The sequence below is a fragment of the Oncorhynchus mykiss genome, chromosome 15, assembly GCF_013265735.2.
Source record: "Oncorhynchus mykiss isolate Arlee chromosome 15, USDA_OmykA_1.1, whole genome shotgun sequence".
Lineage (NCBI taxonomy): Eukaryota > Metazoa > Chordata > Actinopteri > Salmoniformes > Salmonidae > Oncorhynchus > Oncorhynchus mykiss.
Window position 1 is genome coordinate 13,962,189 of NC_048579.1, and position 23,882 is coordinate 13,986,070.

Below are 23,882 nucleotides of genomic sequence, written 5' to 3' on the forward strand. Positions count from 1 at the left end.
AACCTGTTTTCCACCTCTTTACATTTGGATCAGTGAGTAGGCCTAGTCAAAAATGCCTGGTCTCCAAGGCAACACTGCACCAGTCTTTGAAAGCTGTCTGGTGCATTACAGTCTGAATGACATTCCGAGGACATTATAGGGCATGTGTGCGTTCGCCTGTGTGTTCGTGTGTGTGTTCGCCTGTGTGTTCGTGTGTGTGTTCGCCTGTGTGTTCGTGTGTGTGTTCGCCTGTGTGTTCGTGTGTGTGTTCGCCTGTGTGTTCGTGTGTGCGTTCGCCTGTGTGTTCGTGTGTGTGTTCGCCTGTGTGTTCGTGTGTGTGTTCGCCTGTGTGTTCGTGTGTGCGTTCGCCTGTGTGTTCGTGTGTGGCCGGGGCACAGATTATAATTTAAAGAGCAAAATGCCCACTGTGTCTCTGTACACAGTGGTTTTGGTAGGGAAGTTGGATATGTCTAAAACTCCCCTTCACTGTCCTGTACCCCACCTGTGAGACCAGTCTACTACAGCCTCTGCTAAGAGGTCGGGACTTCGATAAGAGGTCAGGTCATTCGTCCCATAAAACACTGGGTTGCTGGTTCAAACTCGGCTCCTGCTGTTCCCACTATGTCACTACAGATAAAATCGCAAACACACGGATCATCAGACCAGTCAATATTTATTTATACGTCAATACAACAGACAGAAAAACAGATGGTAAAATAATGGTAAATGCAGGATATATGGACAATAGGTTTAAAAATGCAGATAGCGGTACATTAAAATGACAGAAATTGGTTACTAAATCAGTTTAAAAATATCCATTCCTTCTGATCCTGTGTGTGTGTGTGCAGATGTCACAGAGACAGATTGGCAGTGTGTGTGTTTGTGTCTCAGAGGGACAGGTTGACGTCACTCTTCTGTTTGCCAGAGCTGAGGCTGTGTATCATGGCGATCATAGAAGAGTGTTTGTTCAGCTCGTCCTCTTTCTTCTGCAGTTTGGCCTCCACCTGGGCTTTCTGCAGCTCCAGAGAGGACGCCTGGAGAGGAGAGGACACGAGAGGGGACAGGAGGAAAGGACAGGAGAGGAGAGGGGAGGGGACAGAGAAGGAGAGGGGACACAGACTTAGCCAACTTCCTTTCCAGAAAGGACTTTGTATTATAATCATTTAGATCTCCTATTGTGGGTGTATGGAGTTGGTTATTATCTTATTCAGTACTGTGTACAAGCTAGCTGGCGACACCCTCCCTCCTCCAATACTTTACCAGTGTGTTCTTACCCTGATGCTGGCGTCTTTTCTGGCCAGCTCAGTCTTGTTGAGTTCCTTCCTCAGAATATCCACTGTTTCCTCTAGTTCTTCCCTCTCTTTCTCTTTTGCTCTCCCCCTCTCCTCCTGACCCCGCAACTCACCACGCAGACCTGAGAGAAGAGGGACAGAGTTAGCGAGAGAAAGGGAGAAAGAGAGAGACAGTAAAAGTGAGGGAAAGTAGGAGAGAGAAGGGGTTGGGAGTAAGAGAGGGAAGGAGAGAGAGTAAGAGAGTGGTGACTGGTTTAGCTCAAACTGACCTGTGATGTCACAGTCTCTCTGCTGAAGCTCTGATTGAAAGGATTTCATTTGCTCCTGCCTCTCTTTCAGCTCACACAATGCCCTGAAAAAGAGAAAGAAAAAATGATTGTAAATAGTTGTCGAGGGAATGTTTTTATTGCTACTGTGTGTGTCTTACTTGTCGTGCTGTAGTCGTAGTGTGTCCTGGGTCTTCCTCAGTGTGTCCATCTGTTTAATGAGGGAGATATGAGCCACCTGCAGCTCCTTCAACAGACGCTCACTCTCATTAAACCTACACAGGAACAGGAATCGCATCATCAAATACATGCATATGAAACGTCTTTGTATAGAGAAGACCATAGAGATCAGTGTGTGAGAGTGTGACCTGTTAAGCAGCTGGTTATAGGATCCTTTGAGAGACTGGTGTTCCTGAGAGTCAGCCTGCAGTCTAGCATTGTGTTGCAACAACTCCTTGATGTCTCCCTTCGCCCTCTCTGCCTCCAGCACCTGGCTGCCCAACTCCACCTAACAGACACACACCGGTTAGCATCTGCTAGCTAGTCTTTAGCAGAACAGTAATGCTAAACCTCTTAGCATGTGCTAACTCTTCTGTTACGAACCTGCAGCGCCTCTCTCCTCTGTTCTGCCTCCTTCAGCATAGATGCTAGCTTACGTGCCTACAGAGAGACCGAGACAAAGGCCATCTGTGTTAGAAGCCAAGGCCTCTGTGTGCGCGTCTGTGTGTGTGTGTGTGTGTTACCTCGGCCTCTGCCTGAGCTCGTTGACAGCGGTACTGAGTGATGAGGCGGTCGGCCTGAGAGAGAGCCAGAGCTTTGGCCTCTAACAGATCCTGTAACCTCCCCTCCTTAGACTGGAGAGAGAGAGGGAAAGAGAAGCAGTTACAATACTAACTCAATTAAATGTCTCATGGTGGTTACATCACATGCAAAGAAATGGTGGAAAAGAGTTGACAGTTGACAGCACCACCGTGACCATCAGAGTTGACAGCACCAGCGTGACCATCAGAGTTGACAGCACCACCGTGACCATCAGAGTTGACAGCACCAGCGTGACCATCAGAGTTGACAGCACCACCGTGACCATCAGAGTTGACAGCACCACCGTGACCATCAGAGTTGACAGCACCACCGTGACCATCAGAGTTGACAGCACCACCGTGACCATCAGAGTTGACAGCACCACCGTGACCATCAGAGTTGACAGCACCACCGTGACCATCAGAGTTGACAGCACCACCGTGACCATCAGAGTTGACAGCACCACCGTGACCATCAGAGTTGACAGCACCACCGTGACCATCAGAGTTGACAGCACCAGCGTGACCATCAGAGTTGACAGCACCACCGTGACCATCAGAGTTGACAGCACCACCGTGACCATCAGAGTTGACAGCACCACCGTGACCATCAGAGTTGACAGCACCACCGTGACCATCAGAGTTGACAGCAACAGCGTGACCATCAGAGTTGACAGCATCAGCGTGACCATCAGAGTTGACAGCACCACCGTGACCATCAGAGTTGACAGCACCACCGTGACCATCAGAGTTGACAGCACCAGCGTGACCATCAGAGTTGACAGCACCAGCGTGACCATCAGAGTTGACAGCACCACCGTGACCATCAGAGTTGACAGCACCAGCGTGACCATCAGAGTTGACAGCACCAGCGTGACCATCAGAGTTGACAGCACCAGCGTGACCATCAGAGTTGACAGCACCACCGTGACCATCAGAGTTGACAGCACCAGCGTGACCATCAGAGTTGACAGCACCAGCGCGACCATCAGAGTTGACAGCCCCACCGTCACCATCAGAGTTGACAGCACCACCGTGACCATCAGAGTTGACAGCACCAGCGTGACCATCAGAGTTGACAGCACCAGCGTGACCATCAGAGTTGACAGCCCCACCGTGGTCAACAGTTGACAGGTATGGAGTTGGAAGGTCTGGGAGAGATCCTCACCGCCAGAGAGGAGATCTTCTGTTCATAAACATCCATGATCTCTGACACACGCACATCCTTCATCTGATCCTGCAACTACAACACATACACGTCACACACACCATCTACAACACATACACGTCACACACACCATCTACAACACACGTCAGAATACAGACTCACACACACCATCTACAACACATACACGTCAGAATACAGACTCACACACACCATCTACAACACACGTCAGAATAGAGACACACACACACCATCTACAACACACGTCAGAATACAGACGCACACACACCATCTACAACACACGTCAGAATACAGACACACACACACCATCTACAACACACGTCAGAATACAGACACACCATCTACAACACACGTCAGAATACAGACACACACACACCATCTACAACACATACACGTCAGAATACAGACTCACACACACTATCTACAACACACGTCAGAATACAGACTCACACACACCATCTACAACACACGTCAGAATACAGACACACCATCTACAACACACGTCAGAATACAGACACACACACACCATCTACAACACACGTCAGAATACAGACACACACACACCATCTACAACACACGTCAGAATACAGACACACACACACCATCTACAACACACGTCAGAATACAGACACACACACACCATCTACAACACACGTCAGAATACAGACACACACACCTCCATGCCGTTCTGTAGTTTCTCTATGAGGCTGTGAATGCTGTGGGAGGGGCTGGAGGGAGAAGGCCCTGATAGGCTTTTCCCCATGGGGGCTGGGACATCCTGTTGCACAGCAACCCGTTTGACAGACAGCTCAGCCTCCCTCTGGCGATATGCATTGTTGGCAGCGATGCTCTCCCCTAGACTGAGACACAGGCAGCAGTCAGAATAAACACTGACTGACTAAACATGTGGGTGTGTGTTCAATCCCTCACACCATGTGGGTGTGTGTTCAATCACTCACACCATGTGGGTGTGTGTTCAATCACTCACACCATGTGGGTGTGTGTTCAATCACTCACACCATGTGGGTGTGTGTTCAATCACTCACACCATGTGGGTGTGTGTTCAATCACTCACACCATGTGGGTGTGTGTTCAATCACTCACACCATGTGGGTGTGTGTTCAATCACTCACACCATGTGGGTGTGTGTTCAATCACTCACACCATGTGGGTGTGTGTTCAATCACTCACACCATGTGGGTGTGTGTTCAATCACTCACACCATGTGGGTGTGTGTTCAATCACTCACACCATGTGGGTGTGTGTTCAATCACTCACACCATGTGGGTGTGTGTTCAATCACTCACACCATGTGGGTGTGTGTTAAATCACTCACACCATGTGGGTGTGTGTTCAATCACTCACACCAGCGAAGGGAAGTCTGGGAGAGGCGTGGCCTCCAACAGTAGACGAAGCCCGGTCTGAACATGCTCTCTGTGACTGGACGTCAGCGCCAGAGAGAGGGGCGTGACCATCCTCTGGTCCTGTAGGGAGAGACATTTAACTATGGCAATCTTTAAGCTCGGCTCCACAGGTGTGTGTGTGTGTGTGTGTACCTGTAGTATTCTGTAGAAGCTGGTCTCCATGTCCTTCACCTGCTGTCTCAGTTTACTCATCAACTCCACAGCCTTCAACACAGCCTCACCACACACCTGACTGGAACACACACAGGTGTTAACAACCATGTTCTGTGTGTGTGTATGTTCTGAGGGTGTGTCTGGTCACTGACCTGAGGCTACTGTCGTGGCCGGTGAGGGGGCAGGTGAGCGGGTCATTGTTATGGCAACAGGAGAGCAGTAGTTCCACCTGAGAGAGACAGAGCTGGGAGCTCATCTGACGAGACACCACCCTACACACCGAGTCCTCACTACACAGCAGTGGAAGAGTTAAGGCTGATACACACACACACACACACACACACACACACACACACACACACACACAAAGGATATTTAGCAGCAGGCTGGTGGTGTGTGTTGTGCGTATGCAGTGTGTTCTGAGCTGGCTGTCTGGTGCGGCTGGGTCCAGTCCCTGCAGTAGATCCAACACCACTGGAACCAACAACTCAACGAAGCCCAACACGCACACAGACACGACCTGTGAACCCAACGCCTCCTGGAGGGAAAAACACCAGGACAAAGAGCCAATCAGTGCAAGTCCCTTTATCTGCAGGAGTCATCACTGTGCTAGACTGAATTAGTGAAATCCAGGTTTCCACTTTTAGTTCTGTGTGTCTGTGTAGGGCTGCCATACTTCCAGTAGTTCAGTCAGCAGCTGCAGGGCCTGTAGACAGCATAACTCCTCCCCCTCAGCCGGAGAGCTCAGCCATTGGATGAGAGCTAAGCCCGGCTCGGTTTTCTGCCCTGCGTCTAGGCCCACCCCCTGTCTGCGGCTGGCAGCTCGGAGCCGTGGGGCGGCGGGACGGAACACGACCTCACACAGCAGAGACCTCAGGCCTGACACACCACACAGAGCCAGGAGCAGCTCCAACACCTTGGCAGCAGAGTCCGGGTCTTTAACATGTAGCAGACCCAACACCTGGGACACGCACACTGAGAAGTGTTCATACCTACAGAGAGGAGGGAGAGACATACACAACATTACTTCTATTCTTCTAGAAAACTATATGTGTGTGTGTGTGTGTGTGTGTGTGTGTGTGTGTGTGTGTGTACCTAGTCAGGTAGTCAGCCATCTTGGGGTTCTTTAGCAGGTCCACCAGTAGGTCTACAGAGTACTTCCTGGTTAGGGTTCCGTCGCCGTTGACGATAATGTTAAAGATCAGCTGGAATGTCTGGTGGATGTTCTTAGAATGGAACAGCTGAAACACACACACACACACACACACACACGTCACAGAGCCCAGACAGAGAGTTGTCACCACCAGAACTAAAGATAGAGAAAACCTTGGTGTCTGTGTGTGTGTCTCTGCGTGTCATTGTGTGTGTGTGTGTCTCTGCATGTCATTGTGTGTGTGTGTGTCTCTGCATGTCATTGTGTGTGTCTCTGCGTGTCATTGTGCATGTGTCTACGTGTGTCTACGTGTGCATGAGTCTACGTGTGTCTGCGTGTGTCTGCGTGTGTCTGCGCTTGCCTACGCGTGTCTACGCGTGTCTACGTGTGTGTTTCTACGCGTGTCTACGTGTGTCTACGTGTGTTTCTACGTGTGTCTGTGCGTGCGTGCGTGTGTGCGTGCCTCTCTGTGCGTGCGTGTGTGCGTGCCTCTCTGTGCGTGCGTGAGTGCGTGCCTCTCTGTGCGTGCGTGAGTGCGTGCCTCTCTGTGCGTGCGTGAGTGCGTGCCTCTCTGTGCGTGCGTGCCTCTCTGTGCGTGCGTGAGTGCGTGCCTCTCTGTGCGTGCGTGAGTGCGTGCCTCTCTGTGCGTGCGTGAGTGCGTGCCTCTCTGTGCGTGCGTGAGTGCGTGCCTCTCTGTGCGTGCGTGAGTGCGTGCCTCTCTGTGCGTGCGTGAGTGCGTGCCTCTCTGTGCGTGCGTGAGTGCGTGCCTCTCTGTGCGTGCGTGAGTGCGTGCCTCTCTGTGCGTGCGTCTCTGTGCGTGCGTGAGTGCGTGCGTCTGTGCGTGCGTCTCTGTGCGTGCGTCTCTGTGCGTGCGTGAGTGCGTGCGTCTCTGTGTGTGTGTGTCTCTGTGTGTGTGTGTGTGTCTCTGTGTGTGTGTGTGTGTCTCTGTGTGTGTGTGTGTGTGTGTGTGTGTGTGTGTGTGTCTCTGTGTGTGTGTGTGTGTCTGTGTCTCTGTGTGTGTGTGTGTCTCTGTGTGTGTGTCTCTGTGTGTGTGTGTCTCTGTGTGTGTGTGTGTGTGTCTGTGTGTGTGTGTGTGTGTGTCTCTGTGTGTGTGTGTGTGTCTCTGTGTGTGTGTGTGTGTGTCTGTGCGTGTGTGTGTGTGTCTCTGTGTGTGTGTGTGTGTGTCTCTGTGCGTGTGTGTGTGTGTCTCTGTGCGTGTGTGTGTGTGTGTCTGTGTGTGTCTCTGTGTGTGTGTGTGTGTGTGTGTGTGTGTGTGTGTGTGTGTGTCTCTGTGCGTGTGTCTCTGTGTGTGTGTGTGTGTGTGTGTCTCTGTGTGTGTGTGTGTGTGTCTCTGTGCGTGTGTGTGTGTGTGTGTGTGTGTGTCTCTGTGCGTGTGTGTGTGTCTGTGTCTCTGTGCGTGTGTGTGTGTCTGTGTCTCTGTGCGTGTGTGTGTGTCTGTGCGTGTGTGTGTGTGTCTCTGTGTGTGTGTGTGTGTCTGTGCGTGTGTGCGTGTGTGTGTGTGTCTCTGTGTGTGTGTGTGTGTCTGTGTGTGTGTGTGTGTGTGTCTCTCTGTGTGTGTGTGTGTGTGTGTGTCTGTGTGTCTGTGTCTGTGTGTGTGTGTGTTACCTTCTCCCCCACATCTTCATTGAGAGTGAGGCTGGCCAGTATGGAGAGAGCAAACACCACCACCGTCAAACTGTTGTGGGCCAGGAAGTTAATCAGGGTTCGGTAGAACACCTTCACATTGCTCTGTAGGAACACACACACCCAGATGTTAACCAACATTCAGTAGAACACCTTCACATTGCTCTGTAGGAACACACACACCCAGATGTTAACCAACATTCAGTAGAACACCTTCACATTGCTCTGTAGGAACACACACACCCAGATGTTAACCAACGTTCAGTAGAACACCTTCACATTGCTCTGTAGGAACACACACACCCAGATGTTAACCAACGTTCAGTAGAACACCTTCACATTGCTCTGTAGGAACACACACACCCAGATGTTAACCAACGTTCAGTAGAACACCTTCACATTGCTCTGTAGGAACACACACACCCAGATGTTAACCAACATTCAGTAGAACACCTTCACATTGCTCTGTAGGAACACACACACCCAGATGTTAACCAACGTTCAGTAGAACACCTTCACATTGCTCTGTAGGAACACACACACCCAGATGTTAACCAACATTCAGTAGAACACCTTCACATTGCTCTGTAGGAACACACACACCCAGATGTTAACCAACGTTCAGTAGAACACCTTCACATTGCTCTGTAGGAACACACACACCCAGATGTTAACCAACGTTCAGTAGAATGCCTTCCCATTACAACAAGCCGTTCCATCAAAGAGAACGAGGGAGAGAAAAGAGGGTGAGTAAGGGTTAAATGGAAAAGCTGGATGGACGGTGGTAGAGAGAGGGTGGTCCTCACCAGAGCTTTAATGTGAGTCTGGACTGACAGGTTGTAGCGAACCAGGTTAGCCATCAAACCCAGGCACGGCATGGTGATGTCATCATTGTGCGACTGGCTGGAGGGAGAGGGGGGGGTATACAAAGAGGACAAAATTAAACATTCACCTCTGCTATACTGTGGAGTGGGAGAAGAGAGAGAGGAGAGGTATCTTACATGTTGCTCATCAGAAAGTCTATGAGCTCATGGATGTAGTTGGCACAGTGGAATATCCGTCCGTTATAGGTGAGTCTCTGTAGCACCTTTAAACACTGAGACACACAGAGTTACTACAGCAGTTATACGTGAGTCTGTAGCACCTTTAAAACTTCTTGTGGCTAGGGGTTCCGCTAGCGGCACCCCTCGACAACATTCCGCTGAAAAGGCAGTGCGCGAAATTCAAAATATTCTTCAGAAATATGTAACTTTCACACATTAACAAGTGCAATACACCAAATAAAAGATTAACAAGAAGTTGATCTACCCATCGTGTCCGATTTCAAAAATGCTTTACAGCAAAAGCACAACATATGATTGATTATGTTAGGTCAGAGCCAAGTCACAAAAACACACACAGCCATTTTTCCAACCAAAGATAGGAGTCACAAAAGGCAGAAATATAGATAAAATTAATCACTAATCACTAAGCCCAGTAATCCATCTTCATGAGGTGCGAGCACTAGGTCCAGACAAAGTCCAAACGTTCTGTCCAAAGTTCTGTTACAGTCGGTAGAAACATGTCAAACGATGTATAGAATCAATCTTTAGGATGTTTTTAACATAAATCTTCAATAATGTTCCAACCGGAGAATTCCTTTGTCTGTAGAAAAGCAATGGAACGAGAGCTACTTCTCACGTGAACAAGCATCACGAGCTTGTGGCACTCTGCCAGACTACTGACTCAAAGAGCCCTTATGAGCCCCTCCTTTACAGTAGAAGCCTCAAACAAGTTTCTAAAGACAGTTGACATCTAATGGAAGCCTTAGGAAGTGCAATTTGACCCCATAGGCACTGTGTTTTCAATAGGCCAAGCTTTGAAAAACTACAAACCTCAGATTTTCCACTTCCTGGTTTTTGCCTGCCATATGAGTTCTGTTATACTCACAGACATCATTCAAACAGTTTTTAGAAACGTCAGAGTGTTTTCTATCCAAATCTATATGCATATATTAGCAACTGGGACTGAGTAGCAGGCAGTTTACTCTGGGCACGCTTTTCATCCAAACGTGAAAATGCTGCCCCCTATCCCAAACAGGTTTTAAACAATGAGACAGAGTTACTACAGCAGTTATATGTGAGTCTGTAGCACCTTTAGACACTGAGACACACAGAGTTACTACAGTAGTAGTTGTACATCACATTCTACAGCCATGTTTCCCACCATAGCTGTGGCTTTGTGTAGCGCCGTAATTCTCCAAGACCAGGGTTCATGACACCTGGTTAAGTCTCATCATGTCATTCTGGTGAGTAGCCTGAAGACCAGACGTTGATTTCATATAACTCTACGTCGGGGAGAAATTAGTGTTTGGAGCAGGAGAGTTCTCTCACGACCTCTACAAGCCAGAATGCTGAATAAAATGTTACTTTACCAGTTGTCCGTGTGGTTGGTCCCTTTTCAGGTAGGAATGTCTCACAATATATCCACAAGAAAGTATGAATGCGTAAATATTTCAAAGTGCTGGAAGTGGGTTCAGATTTCTATCACGTGAAGCATGCCCACAAGATGAAAATACAGGCACGTGACACATGCATACTTGCCGAGCTCATGCGCGTGTTTACATGGTTCTGCGCATGCTTCAGGAGATAGGAATCTGAACGCACTTCCAAACAAACGTATGACATTAATGTTAGACTGTGAACCAGAGGTATCCCAGTCTGATTGTCAGGCAATATGGAGAGTTCTGTCCTTACTTGTAGTACCAGCGGCTCCCTGGGGGTGGAGCTGTGGCAGTGGATGATGGAGGCCAGAGTGCTGGTCAGGTTATAACTGCTCTGGAGAACATCTCTGCTCTCATCATCACAGACTGGGGGAGAGAACACACACACCAACACAAGTTCAATTGGTTTTGTATTATTTTTGAGTGAGAGAAACATTGTCGGCTGTTGACAAAAATAGTATGACTGAAATGTGTTGGGAATTTGTGTGTGTGTGTACCTAGTTGGGCCAGTAGAGAGATTATGGTTCCGGTGAGTGCGGGGCTAGTGTTAGGGTCTCCTGCCAACTCCACAAGTCCACAGACACACTCACTGGGCAGGACCTGGCCCGACGACAGCAGACGAACACACTGCATTCCTGACAGCTCCTACACACAACACACACACACATTTACATGCACACTAATAATTCGATAATAAACCGATTATGGCAAGACATGTAAACAGCTTAATTTGCGTTTTAGCTGCGTATTTGAAGCAACTTGAAGCAGCAGCTTTGGCGCAATCAATCAGAAGTGGACAGCTCATGGTGCTGAAAGTAGGCAAATTCCAGTAGGTATAATTCATTTAAACCGTCTTCATTTTAGTTGGACTTTACTAACAAGAGGGCTTTGTGTTGAAGCCTATTTCTTCCTATTTAAGAAACAAGAGGCATTCCTACCTGTTCGACAGACAAAAATTAGGCTATAGGCTGCTATATGCATAGATTTAACGGTCAATTCCTTCACCAATCATGCACTCTTTAAATAACCTACCTATGTGTCAGTGGAAGGGCTGTTAAAACCAAGACTCGAATTGAGGGGATATGCTATATGCCTACCTTTCATTAAACTAAATGGCAAAAAAGCACAGGCCTACCCCTTGTAAGCTTAAGATTTGGAAGAAAACTAAAACGGATCTGATTATATAAAGTGATCTATAACAGCGCTTTAAACCCAACACCTTCTGGCCTATAGGAAGACCTGTGCACTATCAAAATTCCTGCGTTGCCATGTAATACTTACAGGATGAATAACAGTTTCTAAAACTGCATATCTAAGGCTCTGGTCTGTCCAAGAAGTGAGGGTAAATGGTGGACAAGTTCTCTGTTATCTACGTTATATTTTAATTATTGTTTGGGGTATAGGGGAGGGTCCCTTGTTTTTTTCAAGCATTCAGGGAGGGTTTAGGTCAAATGTATTTTTCTGAAGGGAGGCCCATCCATTTTCATTTCAGTGGTCCAATTTTCTGTAACCCTTATTAGAAATAACGTTCACTCCCAACTCGTATTGTGTGCATGTAACCGTGCTCAGTTGATATAGCTCACAAAGTAGACTTGTGCTTTGGCACTCTGTGGACATGTTGAAACTGACCTCCACTTGTTTCTGCAGCTGGGCAGCGTTATGGGCCGTCCTGTTGTCTCTGTACTGGTGGATGGCCAGCAGGAGAGACTTCAGACACGTTGTTACGTCCATTCTGCAACACAACAGCCCTTTTGAGCTCAGTAGCAGTTCATCTGTATGACACTGTTTATCAGCTACAGGCGTTGTTTGGAGCGTTTGCTGGGAAGCTTAGTCAAACAGTATAGATAGTTACACTTTTAAAAACGCAATGGCTGAACTACAGCTGATACGGCTTTGGTTTGACTTTGACAACTTGTTAGCAAAGGAAAACAGTTCATGCTAACTAGCTTGCTACCTAGGCTAACTATTGTTATGATCCCCGACTAATGTTTAGATGTGGCAAATTATAACGGCATTGATGATCATTATTCACGTAACTTTATGAAATATACATCAATAACATAAACACCAATTTGATTTAAAAAACAAATAAATACATACATTATTTCTGTCCTCTTCTGTCAAGCGTTGTCGTACCTCTTCCACTTCCTCCCGCTTTCCACTTCGAACAGCGGAACAGCCAATGAGATACTGAAGGGGGTAGCTGCATTCCAATATGGCGACCGGAGTATGGGCAAGTGGGTGTGTTGGTCGAAAGGAAAGTAGTGGGCGTGTGGAAATTAGTAGGTGTGTCGAAAGCGCTCTGCTATAGGTTAGACGGTTTTGATTGAGCGGTGTTTTTTGTCTTCCGTTTCTAACCACGCAACTACCGTACATATTTGAGCTACCATATCGCGAGAGTTTGGAATTCGTTTTTAAGCCAGAGGATGAGTTTGAGTCGCATATCACAGTTAGTTTTACACAAATAATTGTACATTTCAGTTATAAAACTGATGATTTATTATTTTTTATTAAAATTATTCATTATGCGTGTACTGTTGCTTCATGCGTTGTATGCATGTGCTTACTTTGACTGTTGCCCTGAAATTGGCTACTAGGTAGCTACTTCCCATTTGTTGCCAGGAGTCCTTGTCAAGCAGGAGCTAAGGGCACTGTCACAGTGTCGCCTTCCATGCCCTCCCATTGAGTAGTAGGCTATGTATAAAGGTGACATCTAGATGGTTATCAATATTTGTTATTTATTTATTTATTATTTATTTATTTGTTAGGTACATTTGTGCAACGATTGTGCTTTTTTCGCGAATGTGCTTTTGTTAAATCATCACCCGTTTAGCGAAGTAGGCTGTGATTTGATGGTAAATTAACAGGCACCTCTTTGATTATATGCAACGCAGGACAAGCTAGTTAAACTAGTAATATCATCAACCATGTGTAGTGATTATTTTTGTCCCATGAAATAAATGTTGTGGATCTTAATGTTTTTCCTCATAATCCTGGACTATCGGACCACCATTTTATTACGTTTGCAATTGCAACAAATAATCTGCTCAGACCCCAACCAAGGAACATCAAAAGTCATGCTATAAATTCACAGACAACACAAAGATTCCTTGATGTCCTTCCAGATTCCCTCTGTCTACCCATGGACGCCAGAGGACAAAAATCGGTTAACCACCTAACTGAGGAACTCAATTTAACCTTGCGCAATACCCTAGATGCAGTTGCACCCCTAAAAACTAAAAACATTTCTCATAACAAACTAGCTCCCTGGTACACAGAAAATACCCGAGCTCTGAAGCAAGCTTCCAGAAAATTGGAACGGAAATGGCGCCACACCAAACTGGAAGTCTTCCGACTAGCTTGGAAAGACTAGCGTCCTTAATTGAGGAAAATAAGAACAATCCGAAATTCCTTTTTGATACTGTCGCAAAGCTAACTAAAAAGCAGCATTCCCCAAGAGAGGATGGCTTTCACTTTAGCAGTGATAAATTCATGAACTTCTTTGAGGAAAAGATCATGATTATTAGAAAGCAAATTACGGACTCCTCTTTAAATCTGCGTATTCCTTCAAAGCTCAGTTGTCCTGAGTCTGCACAACTCTGCCAGGACCTAGGATCAAGAGAGATGCTCAAGTGTTTTAGTACTATATCTCTTGACACAATGATGAAAATAATCATGGCCTCTAAACCTTCAAGCTGCATACTGGACCCTATTCCAACTAAACTACTGAAAGAGCTGCTTCCTGTGCTTGGCCCTCCTATGTTGAACATAATAAACTGCTCTCTATCCACCGGATGTGTACCAAACTCACTAAAAGTGACAGTAATAAAGCCTCTCTTGAAAAAGCCAAACCTTGACCCAGAAAATATAAAAAACTATCGGCCTATATGAATCTTCCATTCCTCTCAAAAATTTTAGAAAAGGCTGTTGGGCAGCAACTCACTGCCTTCCTGAAGACAAACAATGTATACAAAATCCTTCAGTCTGGTTTTAGACCCCATCATAGCACTGAGACTGCACTTGTGAAGGTGGTAAATGACCTTTTAATGGCATCAGACCGAGGCTCTGCATCTGTCCTCGTGCTCCTAGACCTTAGTGCTGCTTTTGATACCATCGATCACCACATTCTTTTGGAGAGATTGGAAACCCAAATTGGTCTACACGGACAAGTTCTGGCCTGGTTTAGATCTTATCTGTCAGAAAGATATCAGTTTGTCTCTGTGAATGGTTTGTCCTCTGACAAATCAACTGTAAATTTCGGTGTTCCTCGAGGTTCCGTTTTAGGACCACTATTGTTTTCACTATATATTTTACCTCTTGGGGATGTCATTCGAAAACATAAATGTTAACTTTCACTGCTATGCGGATGACACACAGCTGTACATTTCAATGAAACATGGTGAAGCCCCAAAATTGCCCTCGCTAGAAGCATGTGTTTCAGACATAAGGAAGTGGTGGCTGCAAACTTTCTACTTTTAAACTCGGACAAAACAAAGATGCTTGTTCTAGGTCCCAAGAAACAAAGAGATCTTCTGTTGAATCTGACAATTAATCTTAATGGTTGTACAGTCGTCTCAAATAAAACTGTGAAGGACCTCGGCATTACTCTGGGCCCTGATCTCTCTTTTGAAGAACATATCAAGACCATTTCAAGGACAGCTTTTTTCCATCTACGTAACATTGCAAAAATCAGAAACTTTCTGTCCAAAAATGATGCAGAAAAATTAATACATGCTTTTGTCACTTCTAGGTTAGACTACTGCAATGCTCTACTTTCCGGCTACCTGGATAAAGCACTAAATAAACTTCAGTTAGTGCTAAATACGGCTGCTAGAATCCTGACTAGAACCAAAAAATGTGATCATATTACTCCAGTGCTAGCCTCCCTACACAGTTTTACTGCTAACCTACAAAGCATTACATGGGCTTGCTCCTACCTATCTCTCTGATTTGGTCCTGCCGTACATCCCTACACGTACGCTACGGTCACAAGACGCAGGCCTCCTAATTGTCCCTAGAATTTTTAATTAGCTGGAGGCAGGGCTTTCTCCTATAGATCTCCATTTTTATGGAACGGTCTACCTACCCATGTCAGAGACGCAAACTCGGTCTCAACCTTTAAGTCTTTACTGAAGACTCATCTCTTCAGTGGGTCATATGATTGAGTGTAGTCTGGCCCAGGAGTGGGAAGGTGAACGGAAAGGCACTGGAGCAACGAACCGCCCTTGCTGTCTCTGCCTGGCTGGTTCCCCTCTTTCCACTGGGATTCTCTGCCTCTAACCCTATTACAGGGCCTGAGTGTTACGGTGCGTGAATGAGGACCCAAAAGCGAATTAACTTAAACAGAGCTTCTTTAATTACCAAACATAGGTAGGCTCAGACGGACCGGCAGATTCCGACAGGACAAGACAAGGTTACAGCAAACATGACGACAGTCTGGTTCAGGCATGAAACACAACAAACAAGAATCCGACAAGGACAGGAACAAAAACAGAGAGAGATATAGGGACCTAATCAGAGGGAAAAAGGGAACAGGTGGGAAACGGGGTGACGAGGTGGTTAGGAGGAGACAAGGCACAGCTGGTGGAAATTGGGGGAGAAAAGGTAACCTAACAACGACCAGCAGAGGGAGACAGGGTGAAGGGAAAGGACAGAGACAAGACACAACATGACAGTACATGACAGTACCCCCCCACTCACCGAGCGCCTCCTGGCGCACTCGAGGAGGAAACCTGGCGGCAACGGAGGAAATCCTCGATCAGCGCACGGTCCAGCACGTCCCGAGAGGGAACCCAACTCCTCTCCTCAGGACCGTACCCCTCCCAATCTACGAGGTACTGGTGACCACGGCCCCGAGGACGCATGTCCAAAATTCTACGGACCCTGTAGATGGGTGCGCCCTCGACAAGGATGGGGGGGGGGGGGAGAAGACGAGCGGGGGCGCGAAGGACGGGCTTGATGCAGGAGACATGGAAGACCGGGTGGACGCGACGAAGGTGTCGCGGAAGAAGAAGTCGAACTGCGACAGGATTAATGACCCGAGAAATACGGAACGGACCAATGAACCGCGGGGTCAACTTGCGAGAAGCCGTCTTAAGGGGAAGGTTCTGAGTGGAGAGCCAAACTCTCTGACCGCGACAATATCTAGGACTCTTAGTTCTACGCTTATTAGCAGCCCTCACAGTCTGCGTCCTATAACGGCAAAGTGCAGACCTGACCCTCTTCCAGGTGCGCTCGCAACGTTGGACAAAAGCCTGAGCGGAGGGGACGCTGGACTCGGCGAACTGAGATGAGAACAGCGGAGGCTGGTACCCGAGGCTACTCTGAAAAGGAGATAGCCCGGTCGCAGACGAAGGAAGCGAGTTGTGGGCGTATTCTGCCCAGGGGAGCTGTTCTGACCAAGACGCAGGGTTGCGAAAAGAAAGACTGCGTAAGATGCGACCAATAGTCTGATTGGCCCGTTCTGCTTGACCGTTAGACTGGGGGTGAAAGCCGGAAGAGAGACTGACGGAAGCCCCAATCAAACGGCAAAACTCCCTCCAAAATTGAGACGTGAATTGCGGACCTCTGTCCGAAACGACGTCTGACGGAAGGCCATGAATTCTGAAAACATTCTCGATGATGATTTGTGCCGTCTCTTTAGCAGAAGGAAGCTTAGCAAGGGGAATGAAATGAGCCGCCTTAGAGAACCTATCGACAACCGTAAGAATAACAGTCTTCCCCGCTGACGAAGGCAGTCCGGTGACAAAATCTAAGGCGATGTGAGACCACGGTCGAGAGGGAATAGGAAGTGGCCTGAGACGGCCGGCAGGAGGAGAGTTACCGGACTTAGTCTGCGCGCAGACCGAACAAGCAGCCACGAAACGACGCGTGTCATGCTCCCGGGTGGGCCACCAAAAACGCTGGCGAATGGAAGCAAGCGTACCCCGAACGCCAGGGTGGCCGGCTAACTTGGCAGAGTGAGCCCACTGAAGAACGGCCAGACGAGTAGGAACGGGAACGAAAAGAAGGTTCCTAGGACAAGCGCGCGGCGACGGAGTGTGAGTGAGCGCTTGTTTTACCTGCCTCTCAATTCCCCAGACAGTCAACCCGACAACACGCCCCTCAGGGAGAATCCCCTCGGGGTCAGTGGAGGCTACTGAAGAACTGAAGAGACGAGACAAAGCATCAGGCTTGGTGTTCTTAGAGCCCGGACGATAAGAAATCACGAACTCGAAACGAGCGAAAAACAGCGCCCAACGCGCCTGACGCGCATTAAGTCGTTTGGCAGAACGGATGTACTCAAGGTTCCTATGGTCAGTCCAAACGACAAAAGGAACGGTCGCCCCCTCCAACCACTGTCGCCATTCGCCTAGGGCTAACCGGATGGCGAGCAGTTCGCGGTTACCCACATCATAGTTACGTTCCGACGGCGACAGGCGATGAGAAAAATACGCGCATGGGTGGACCTTGTCGTCAGAGAGGGAGCGCTGAGAAAGAATGGCTCCCACGCCCACCTCTGACGCGTCAACCTCGACAACGAACTGTCTAGAGACGTCAGGTGTAACAAGGATAGGAGCGGATGTAAAACGATTCTTGAGAAGATCAAAAGCTCCCTGGGCGGAAACGGACCACTCAAAGCACGTCTTGACAGAAGCAAGGGCTGTGAGAGGAGCTGCCACCTGACCGAAATTACGGATGAAACGACGATAGAAGTTCGCGAAGCCGAGAAAGCGCTGCAGCTCGACGCGTGACTTAGGGACGGGCCAATCAATGACAGCTTGGACTTTAGCGGGATCCATCTTAATGCCTTCAGCGGAAATAACAGAACCGAGAAATGTGACGGAGGAGGCATGAAAAGTGCACTTCTCAGCCTTCACAAAAAGACAATTCTCTAAAAGGCGCTGGAGGACACGTCGAACGTGCTGAACATGAATCTGGAGTGACGGTGAAAAAATCAGGATATCGTCAAGGTAAACGAAAACAAAGATGTTCAGCATGTCTCTCAGGACATCATTGACTAATGCCTGAAAGACAGCTGGAGCGTTAGCGAGGCCGAAAGGAAGAACCCGGTATTCAAAGTGCCCTAACGGAGTGTTAAACGCCGTCTTCCACTCGTCCCCCTCCCTGATGCGCACGAGATGGTAAGCGTTACGAAGGTCCAACTTAGTGAAAAACCTGGCTCCCTGCAGGATCTCGAAGGCTGAAGACATAAGAGGAAGCGGATAACGATTCTTCACTGTTATGTCATTCAGCCCTCGATAATCTATGCAGGGACGCAGAGACCCGTCCTTCTTCTTGACAAAAAAAAACCCCGCTCCGGCGGGAGAGGAGGAGGGGACTATGGTACCGGCGTCAAGAGCTACAGACAAATAATCTTCGAGAGCCTTACGTTCGGGAGCCGACAGAGAGTATAGTCTACCCCGGGGGGGGGTGGTTCCCGGAAGGAGATCAATACTACAATCATACGACCGGTGTGGAGGAAGAGAGGTGGCCCTGGACCGACTGAACACCGTGCGCAGATCGTGATATTCCTCCGGCACCCCTGTCAAATCACCAGGCTCCTCCTGTGAAGAAGAGACAGAGGAAACAGGAGGGATAGCAGACATTAAACATTTCACATGACAAGAGACGTTCCAGGAGAGGATATAATTACTAGACCAATTAATGGAAGGATTATGACAAACTAGCCAGGGATGGCCCAAAACAACAGGTGTAAAAGGTGAACGAAAAATTAAAAAAGAAATGGTTTCACTATGATTACCAGAAACAGTGAGGGTTAAAGGTAGCGTCTCACGCTGAATCCTGGGGAGAGGACTACCATCCAGGGCGAACAAGGCCGTGGGCTCCTTTAACTGTCTGAGAGGAATGTCATGTTCCCGAGCCCAGGTCTCGTCCATAAAACAGCCCTCCGCCCCAGAGTCTATTAAGGCACTGCAGGAAGCTGACGAACCAGTCCAGCGTAGATGGACCGACAAGGTAGTGCAGGATCTTGAAGGAGAGACAGGAGTAGTAGCGCTCACCAGTAGCCCTCCGCTTACTGACGAGCTCTGGCCTTTTACTGGACATGAAGTGACAAAATGACCAGCGGAACCGCAATAGAGACAGAGGCGGTTGGTGATTCTCCGTTCCCTCTCCTTAGTCGAGATGCGGATACCTCCCAGCTGCATGGGCTCAGCACCCGAGCCGGCAGAGGAAGATGGTAGTGATGCGGAGAGGGGGGCGACGGAGAGCGCGAGCTCCTCTCCACGAGCTCGGTGACGAAGATCAACCCGTCGCTCAATGCGAATAGCGAGTTCAATCAAGGAATCCACGCTGGAAGGAACCTCCCGGGAGAGAATCTCATCCTTTACCTCTGCGCGGAGACCCTCCAGAAGACGAGCGAGCAAGGCCGGCTCGTTCCAGCCACTGGAGACAGCAAGAGTGCGAAACTCAATAGAGTAGTCTGTTATGGATCGATTGCCTTGACATAGGGAAGACAGGGCCCTGGAAGCCTCCTCCCCAAAAACAGATCGATCAAAAACCCGTATCATCTCCTCCTTAAAGTCCTGATACTGGTTAGTACACTCAGCCCTTGCCTCCCAGATTGCCGTGCCCCACTCACGAGCCCGTCCAATAAGGAGAGATATGACGTAGGCGACACGAGCAGTGCTCCTGGAGTAAGTGTTGGGCTGGAGAGAAAACACAATATCACACTGGGTGAGGAACGAGCGGCATTCAGTGGGCTCCCCAGAGTAACACGGCGGGTTATTGATTCTGGGCTCCGGAGATTCGAAAGCCCTGGAAGTGGCCGGTGGATCGAGGCGGAGATGGTGAACCTGTTCTGTGAGGTTGGAGACTTGGGTGGCCAGGGTCTCAACGGCATGTCGAGCAGCAGACACTTCCTGCTCGTGTCTGCCTAGCATCGCTCCCTGGATCCCGACGGCTGAGTGGAGAGGATCCGAAGTCGCTGGGTCCATTCTTGGTCGGATTCTTCTGTTACGGTGCGTGAATGAGGACCCAAAAGCGAATTAACTTAAACAGAGCTTCTTTAATTACCAAACATAGGTAGGCTCAGACGGACCGGCAGATTCCGACAGGACAAGACAAGGTTACAGCAAACATGACGACAGTCTGGTTCAGGCATGAAACACAACAAACAAGAATCCGACAAGGACAGGAACAAAAACAGAGAGAGATATAGGGACCTAATCAGAGGGAAAAAGGGAACAGGTGGGAAACGGGGTGACGAGGTGGTTAGGAGGAGACAAGGCACAGCTGGTGGAAATTGGGGGAGAAAAGGTAACCTAACAACGACCAGCAGAGGGAGACAGGGTGAAGGGAAAGGACAGAGACAAGACACAACATGACAGTACATGACACTGAGTCACTGGCTTACTGGGGCTCTCTCATACCGTCCCTGGGAGGGGTGCGTCACCTGAGTGGGTTGAGTCACTGATGTGATCATCCTGTCTGGGTTGCCCCCCCCCCCCCCCCCCTCTTGGGTTGTGCCGTGGCGGAGATCTTTGTGGGCTATACTCAGCCTTGTCTCAGGATGGTAAGTTGGTGGTTGAAGATATCCCTCTAGTGGTGTGGGGGCTGTGCTTTGGCAAAGTGGGTGGGGTTATATCCTTCCTGTTTGGCACTGTCTGGGGGTGTCCTCGGATGGGGCCACAGTGTTACCTGACCCCTCCTGTCTCAGCCTCCATTATTTATGCTGCAGTAGTTAATGTGTCGGGGGGCTAGGGTTAGTTTGTTATATCTGGAGTACTTCTCCTGTCCTATTCGGTGTCCTGTGTGAATTTAAGTGTGCTCTCTCTAATTCTCTCTTTCTCTCTTTCTTTCTCTCTCGGAGGACCTGAGCCCTAGGACCATGCCTCAGGACTACCTGACATGATGACTCCTTGCTGTCCCCAGTCCACCTGGCCGTGCTGCTGCTCCAGTTTCAACTGTTCTGCCTTATTATTATTGGACCATGCTGGTCATTTATGAACATTTGAACATCTTGGCCATGTTCTGTTATAATCTCCACCCGGCACAGCCAGAAGAGGACTGGCCACCCCACATAGCCTGGTTCCTCTCTAGGTTTCTTCCTAGGTTTTGGCCTTTCTAGGGAGTTTTTCCTAGCCACCGTGCTTCTACACCTGCAGAATTTCGAACAAAATACAACAATTCCCTACAAACCCATCACCTCCACCCAAAATACCACCCAATCCCCATTCCCGTCCAACCTCTCTGACCCTGTCAAACAACCTCTCCCTTTCAATACATGTTCCACTGTTTCCTCTACCATACAGCATTACACATCCCAGTACCATGTTCTCGTATCAATTTCAAAGAGGAAATCAATCCTGTATGCCCTAATCTCATACTACACAACATAACTTCCTCCCTTCTGTTCCCATTACATACTACTATAACAATGTCTGCCCTTACTACTTTCATCCCATTGTCTCTGCCAGATATATAACCCATTTTTCCTAACCCATGTTTTAATTTTCCCTCTACCTGTTTAGCCACCATATTATTTTACAAAGCTTTTTTTGCTATTATGTCTATATTATTTCCATTAACTCCCATATGAGCCGGCAAGGAAGATGTCAAGGAAGTAAGTTTGTCTTTATACAGGATGTACCGACCCCACCTACCGTCAACCAGTCATGTCAACGCGGAGCTATATGGAGCTATAAGCCAAGTATCAAGGAGTTCTTCTCCCTAAATTCCCCTTCCCCTTCTTGTTTCACTCACTCAATTGCGTTCTGACTGCTCCATCTACACACCTGTCCTGAATCTACACACAAGCTCCTATACAAGGGTCTGCTTAGCTAGATGGCTGGATAGCTAGTAACGTTAGCTAGATGGCTACCAAAGCCACACGTCTAAGCTAATTGTGCGCCGCTCCATGGGCCTCCAGGTCGCAGCCGGCTGCTGCAGAGCCTGGGCTCAAACCCAGAATCTCTGGTGGCACAGATTTATGATTCACTTATGATTTACCCAGAAAGACTCACAGCTGTAATTGCTATGAAAGGCGCTTCTACAAAGTATTGACTCAGGGTTGTGAATACTTATGTAAGTTAGATATTTATGTACTTCATTTTCAATACATTTTCGAAAATGAGTCATTTTGGGTATTGTGTAGATGGGTGAGAGGAAAAATATATTTAATCCATTTTGAATTCAGACTGTAACACAACACAATGTGGAATAAGTCGGTATGAATACTTTCTGAAGGCACTGTATGTGTAAGCCTGTTTTCCCAGTCTGTCGAGAAGCTTCCCTGGGCTGGCCCACATTATCTGAGCTTCGTGACATGCTCGCAGTTCCATTTCTTGCTCTGGTCCAAGCAGGCAAGGTTTTATTTTTGAAGTGGACATTATGAGCACTGATTTGATTTAGTCCCCATTTGATCTCTTTTAGTCCCCATTTGGACTAATCTTCCAAGAGTCCTTAACATTAAAATACAATTTATAATACAAACACACTTTCACATATAACACACTATTACAAACATACATAATATACTAGCATAATGACCCAATAAATACTCAATCTAAAAAATATTGATTCTTCATCTACTATAGTCCCACAACATTTCTATATACTATATTTAAATTGTTTTAAAATATTGTTTAAATTTATATATTGAAAGGTTTCTAGTTTGCTCAGTAAATTTATTCAATTTCTTTATTGCTCTAAATCGAAATGTTCTTTTGCCTATTTCTCTTTTCTGTCTGGATAACGCATAGATGGTGGACAATCTATTCCTAGTATTTACGGAATGTCTGTCTCTTACTAAACTGAATACCATTGTGAATAGAACTTGGCCATGTTAAATTATGTATATTATAAAATAAAATAAGCATGTTTTTTTCAATATGGGATATGCTAAAAAAGTCAAGACTGTGTTTTATGTCGTGCAATCTATGAACTGCTTACCTATGGGTAACAAATGGACAAAGGAGTCACGGAAAACCTGGAAAAACTGTCTGGAGCCAGATGTGTCAAACTATACCCTTCTGTTAGTTACTAGGCAACTCTTGACGCTTTGTAGAAAAGGTGGGTTAGTGCCTCTCCATAGAACCAGTGTTGCCAACTAACTGTCGCTATATTTAGGGAGCATTCAGAATTCTCTAGCGACAAATTTTCAAAAAAGCAACTAGCAACAAATCTAGCGACTTTTTCTGGTGTTATCGGAGACTTTTGGAGACTGACGTGAAAGCACATATCGTTCTTACTCTTCTCAACGAGTAGCGTGTGCTGCCGTGGGCCCCACCCCTGTCCCAAAGCACTCCCAGGAGGCCCTGTCCTCGTCCCTCTCAGCTGCTGTCAGAGCAGGAGATGTTCACCCCTTCGCGTCCAGACTGTAAATGAATCGCGCATCCGGGAAGCCGCCGCTGGCTGATCCCACCCTGGCGTGATGTAAATGTAAAATGTTCTTTGTCTAAAATAAATTCACTGCACAAAAATAAACCCAAAAACTAAACATTTAATTAAATCAAAATTGTAATAAAAAACTAAGTAACTCCGCCAGAGTATCTCTTTTGG

General features: G+C 47.6%; 1 protein-coding gene across 2 annotated transcripts; it reads right to left on the reverse strand.

Annotated features, from left to right (window-relative positions):
* Nucleotides 1-635: 635 nt before the first annotated feature.
* Nucleotides 636-23,613, reverse strand: cip2a (cellular inhibitor of PP2A). Of its 2 annotated transcripts, XM_036943770.1 has the most exons (23): nt 23,274-23,613; nt 12,480-12,582; nt 12,009-12,111; nt 10,877-11,024; nt 10,633-10,745; nt 8,899-8,993; nt 8,704-8,800; nt 7,880-8,002; nt 6,196-6,341; nt 5,777-6,092; nt 5,476-5,638; nt 5,253-5,400; nt 5,080-5,179; nt 4,889-5,007; nt 4,200-4,383; nt 3,506-3,580; nt 2,281-2,391; nt 2,141-2,197; nt 1,906-2,045; nt 1,699-1,812; nt 1,541-1,623; nt 1,254-1,393; nt 636-1,013 (listed from the first exon to the last, which is right to left on the reverse strand). In XM_036943770.1, exons 3-23 carry the CDS (start codon nt 12,108-12,110, stop codon nt 867-869), a joined length of 2,721 nt encoding a protein of 906 aa, XP_036799665.1. In that variant the 5' UTR covers nt 12,111; nt 12,480-12,582; nt 23,274-23,613; the 3' UTR covers nt 636-866. The 2 variants fall into 2 exon arrangements, with proteins under 2 accessions (XP_036799665.1, XP_036799666.1); XM_036943771.1 differs by lacking the exon at nt 23,274-23,613 and having other exon boundaries at nt 3,506-3,574; nt 12,480-12,634.
* Nucleotides 23,614-23,882: the final 269 nt, after the last annotated feature.

What these genes read in the sequence shown, in the direction of transcription:
- cip2a (XM_036943770.1), bottom strand. Translation starts at nt 12,110, where the DNA reads ATGGACGTAACAACGTGTCTGAAGTCTCTCCTGCTGGCCATCCACCAG. An exon ending in GGCCACGACAGTAGCCTCAG is followed by an intron (nt 5,180 to 5,252) that starts GTCAGTGACCAG and finishes TGTGTGTTCCAG; the next exon opens with TCAGGTGTGTGGTGAGGCTG. An exon ending in AACTACAGAACGGCATGGAG is followed by an intron (nt 3,581 to 4,199) that starts GTGTGTGTGTCT and finishes TATGTGTTGTAG; the next exon opens with TTGCAGGATCAGATGAAGGA.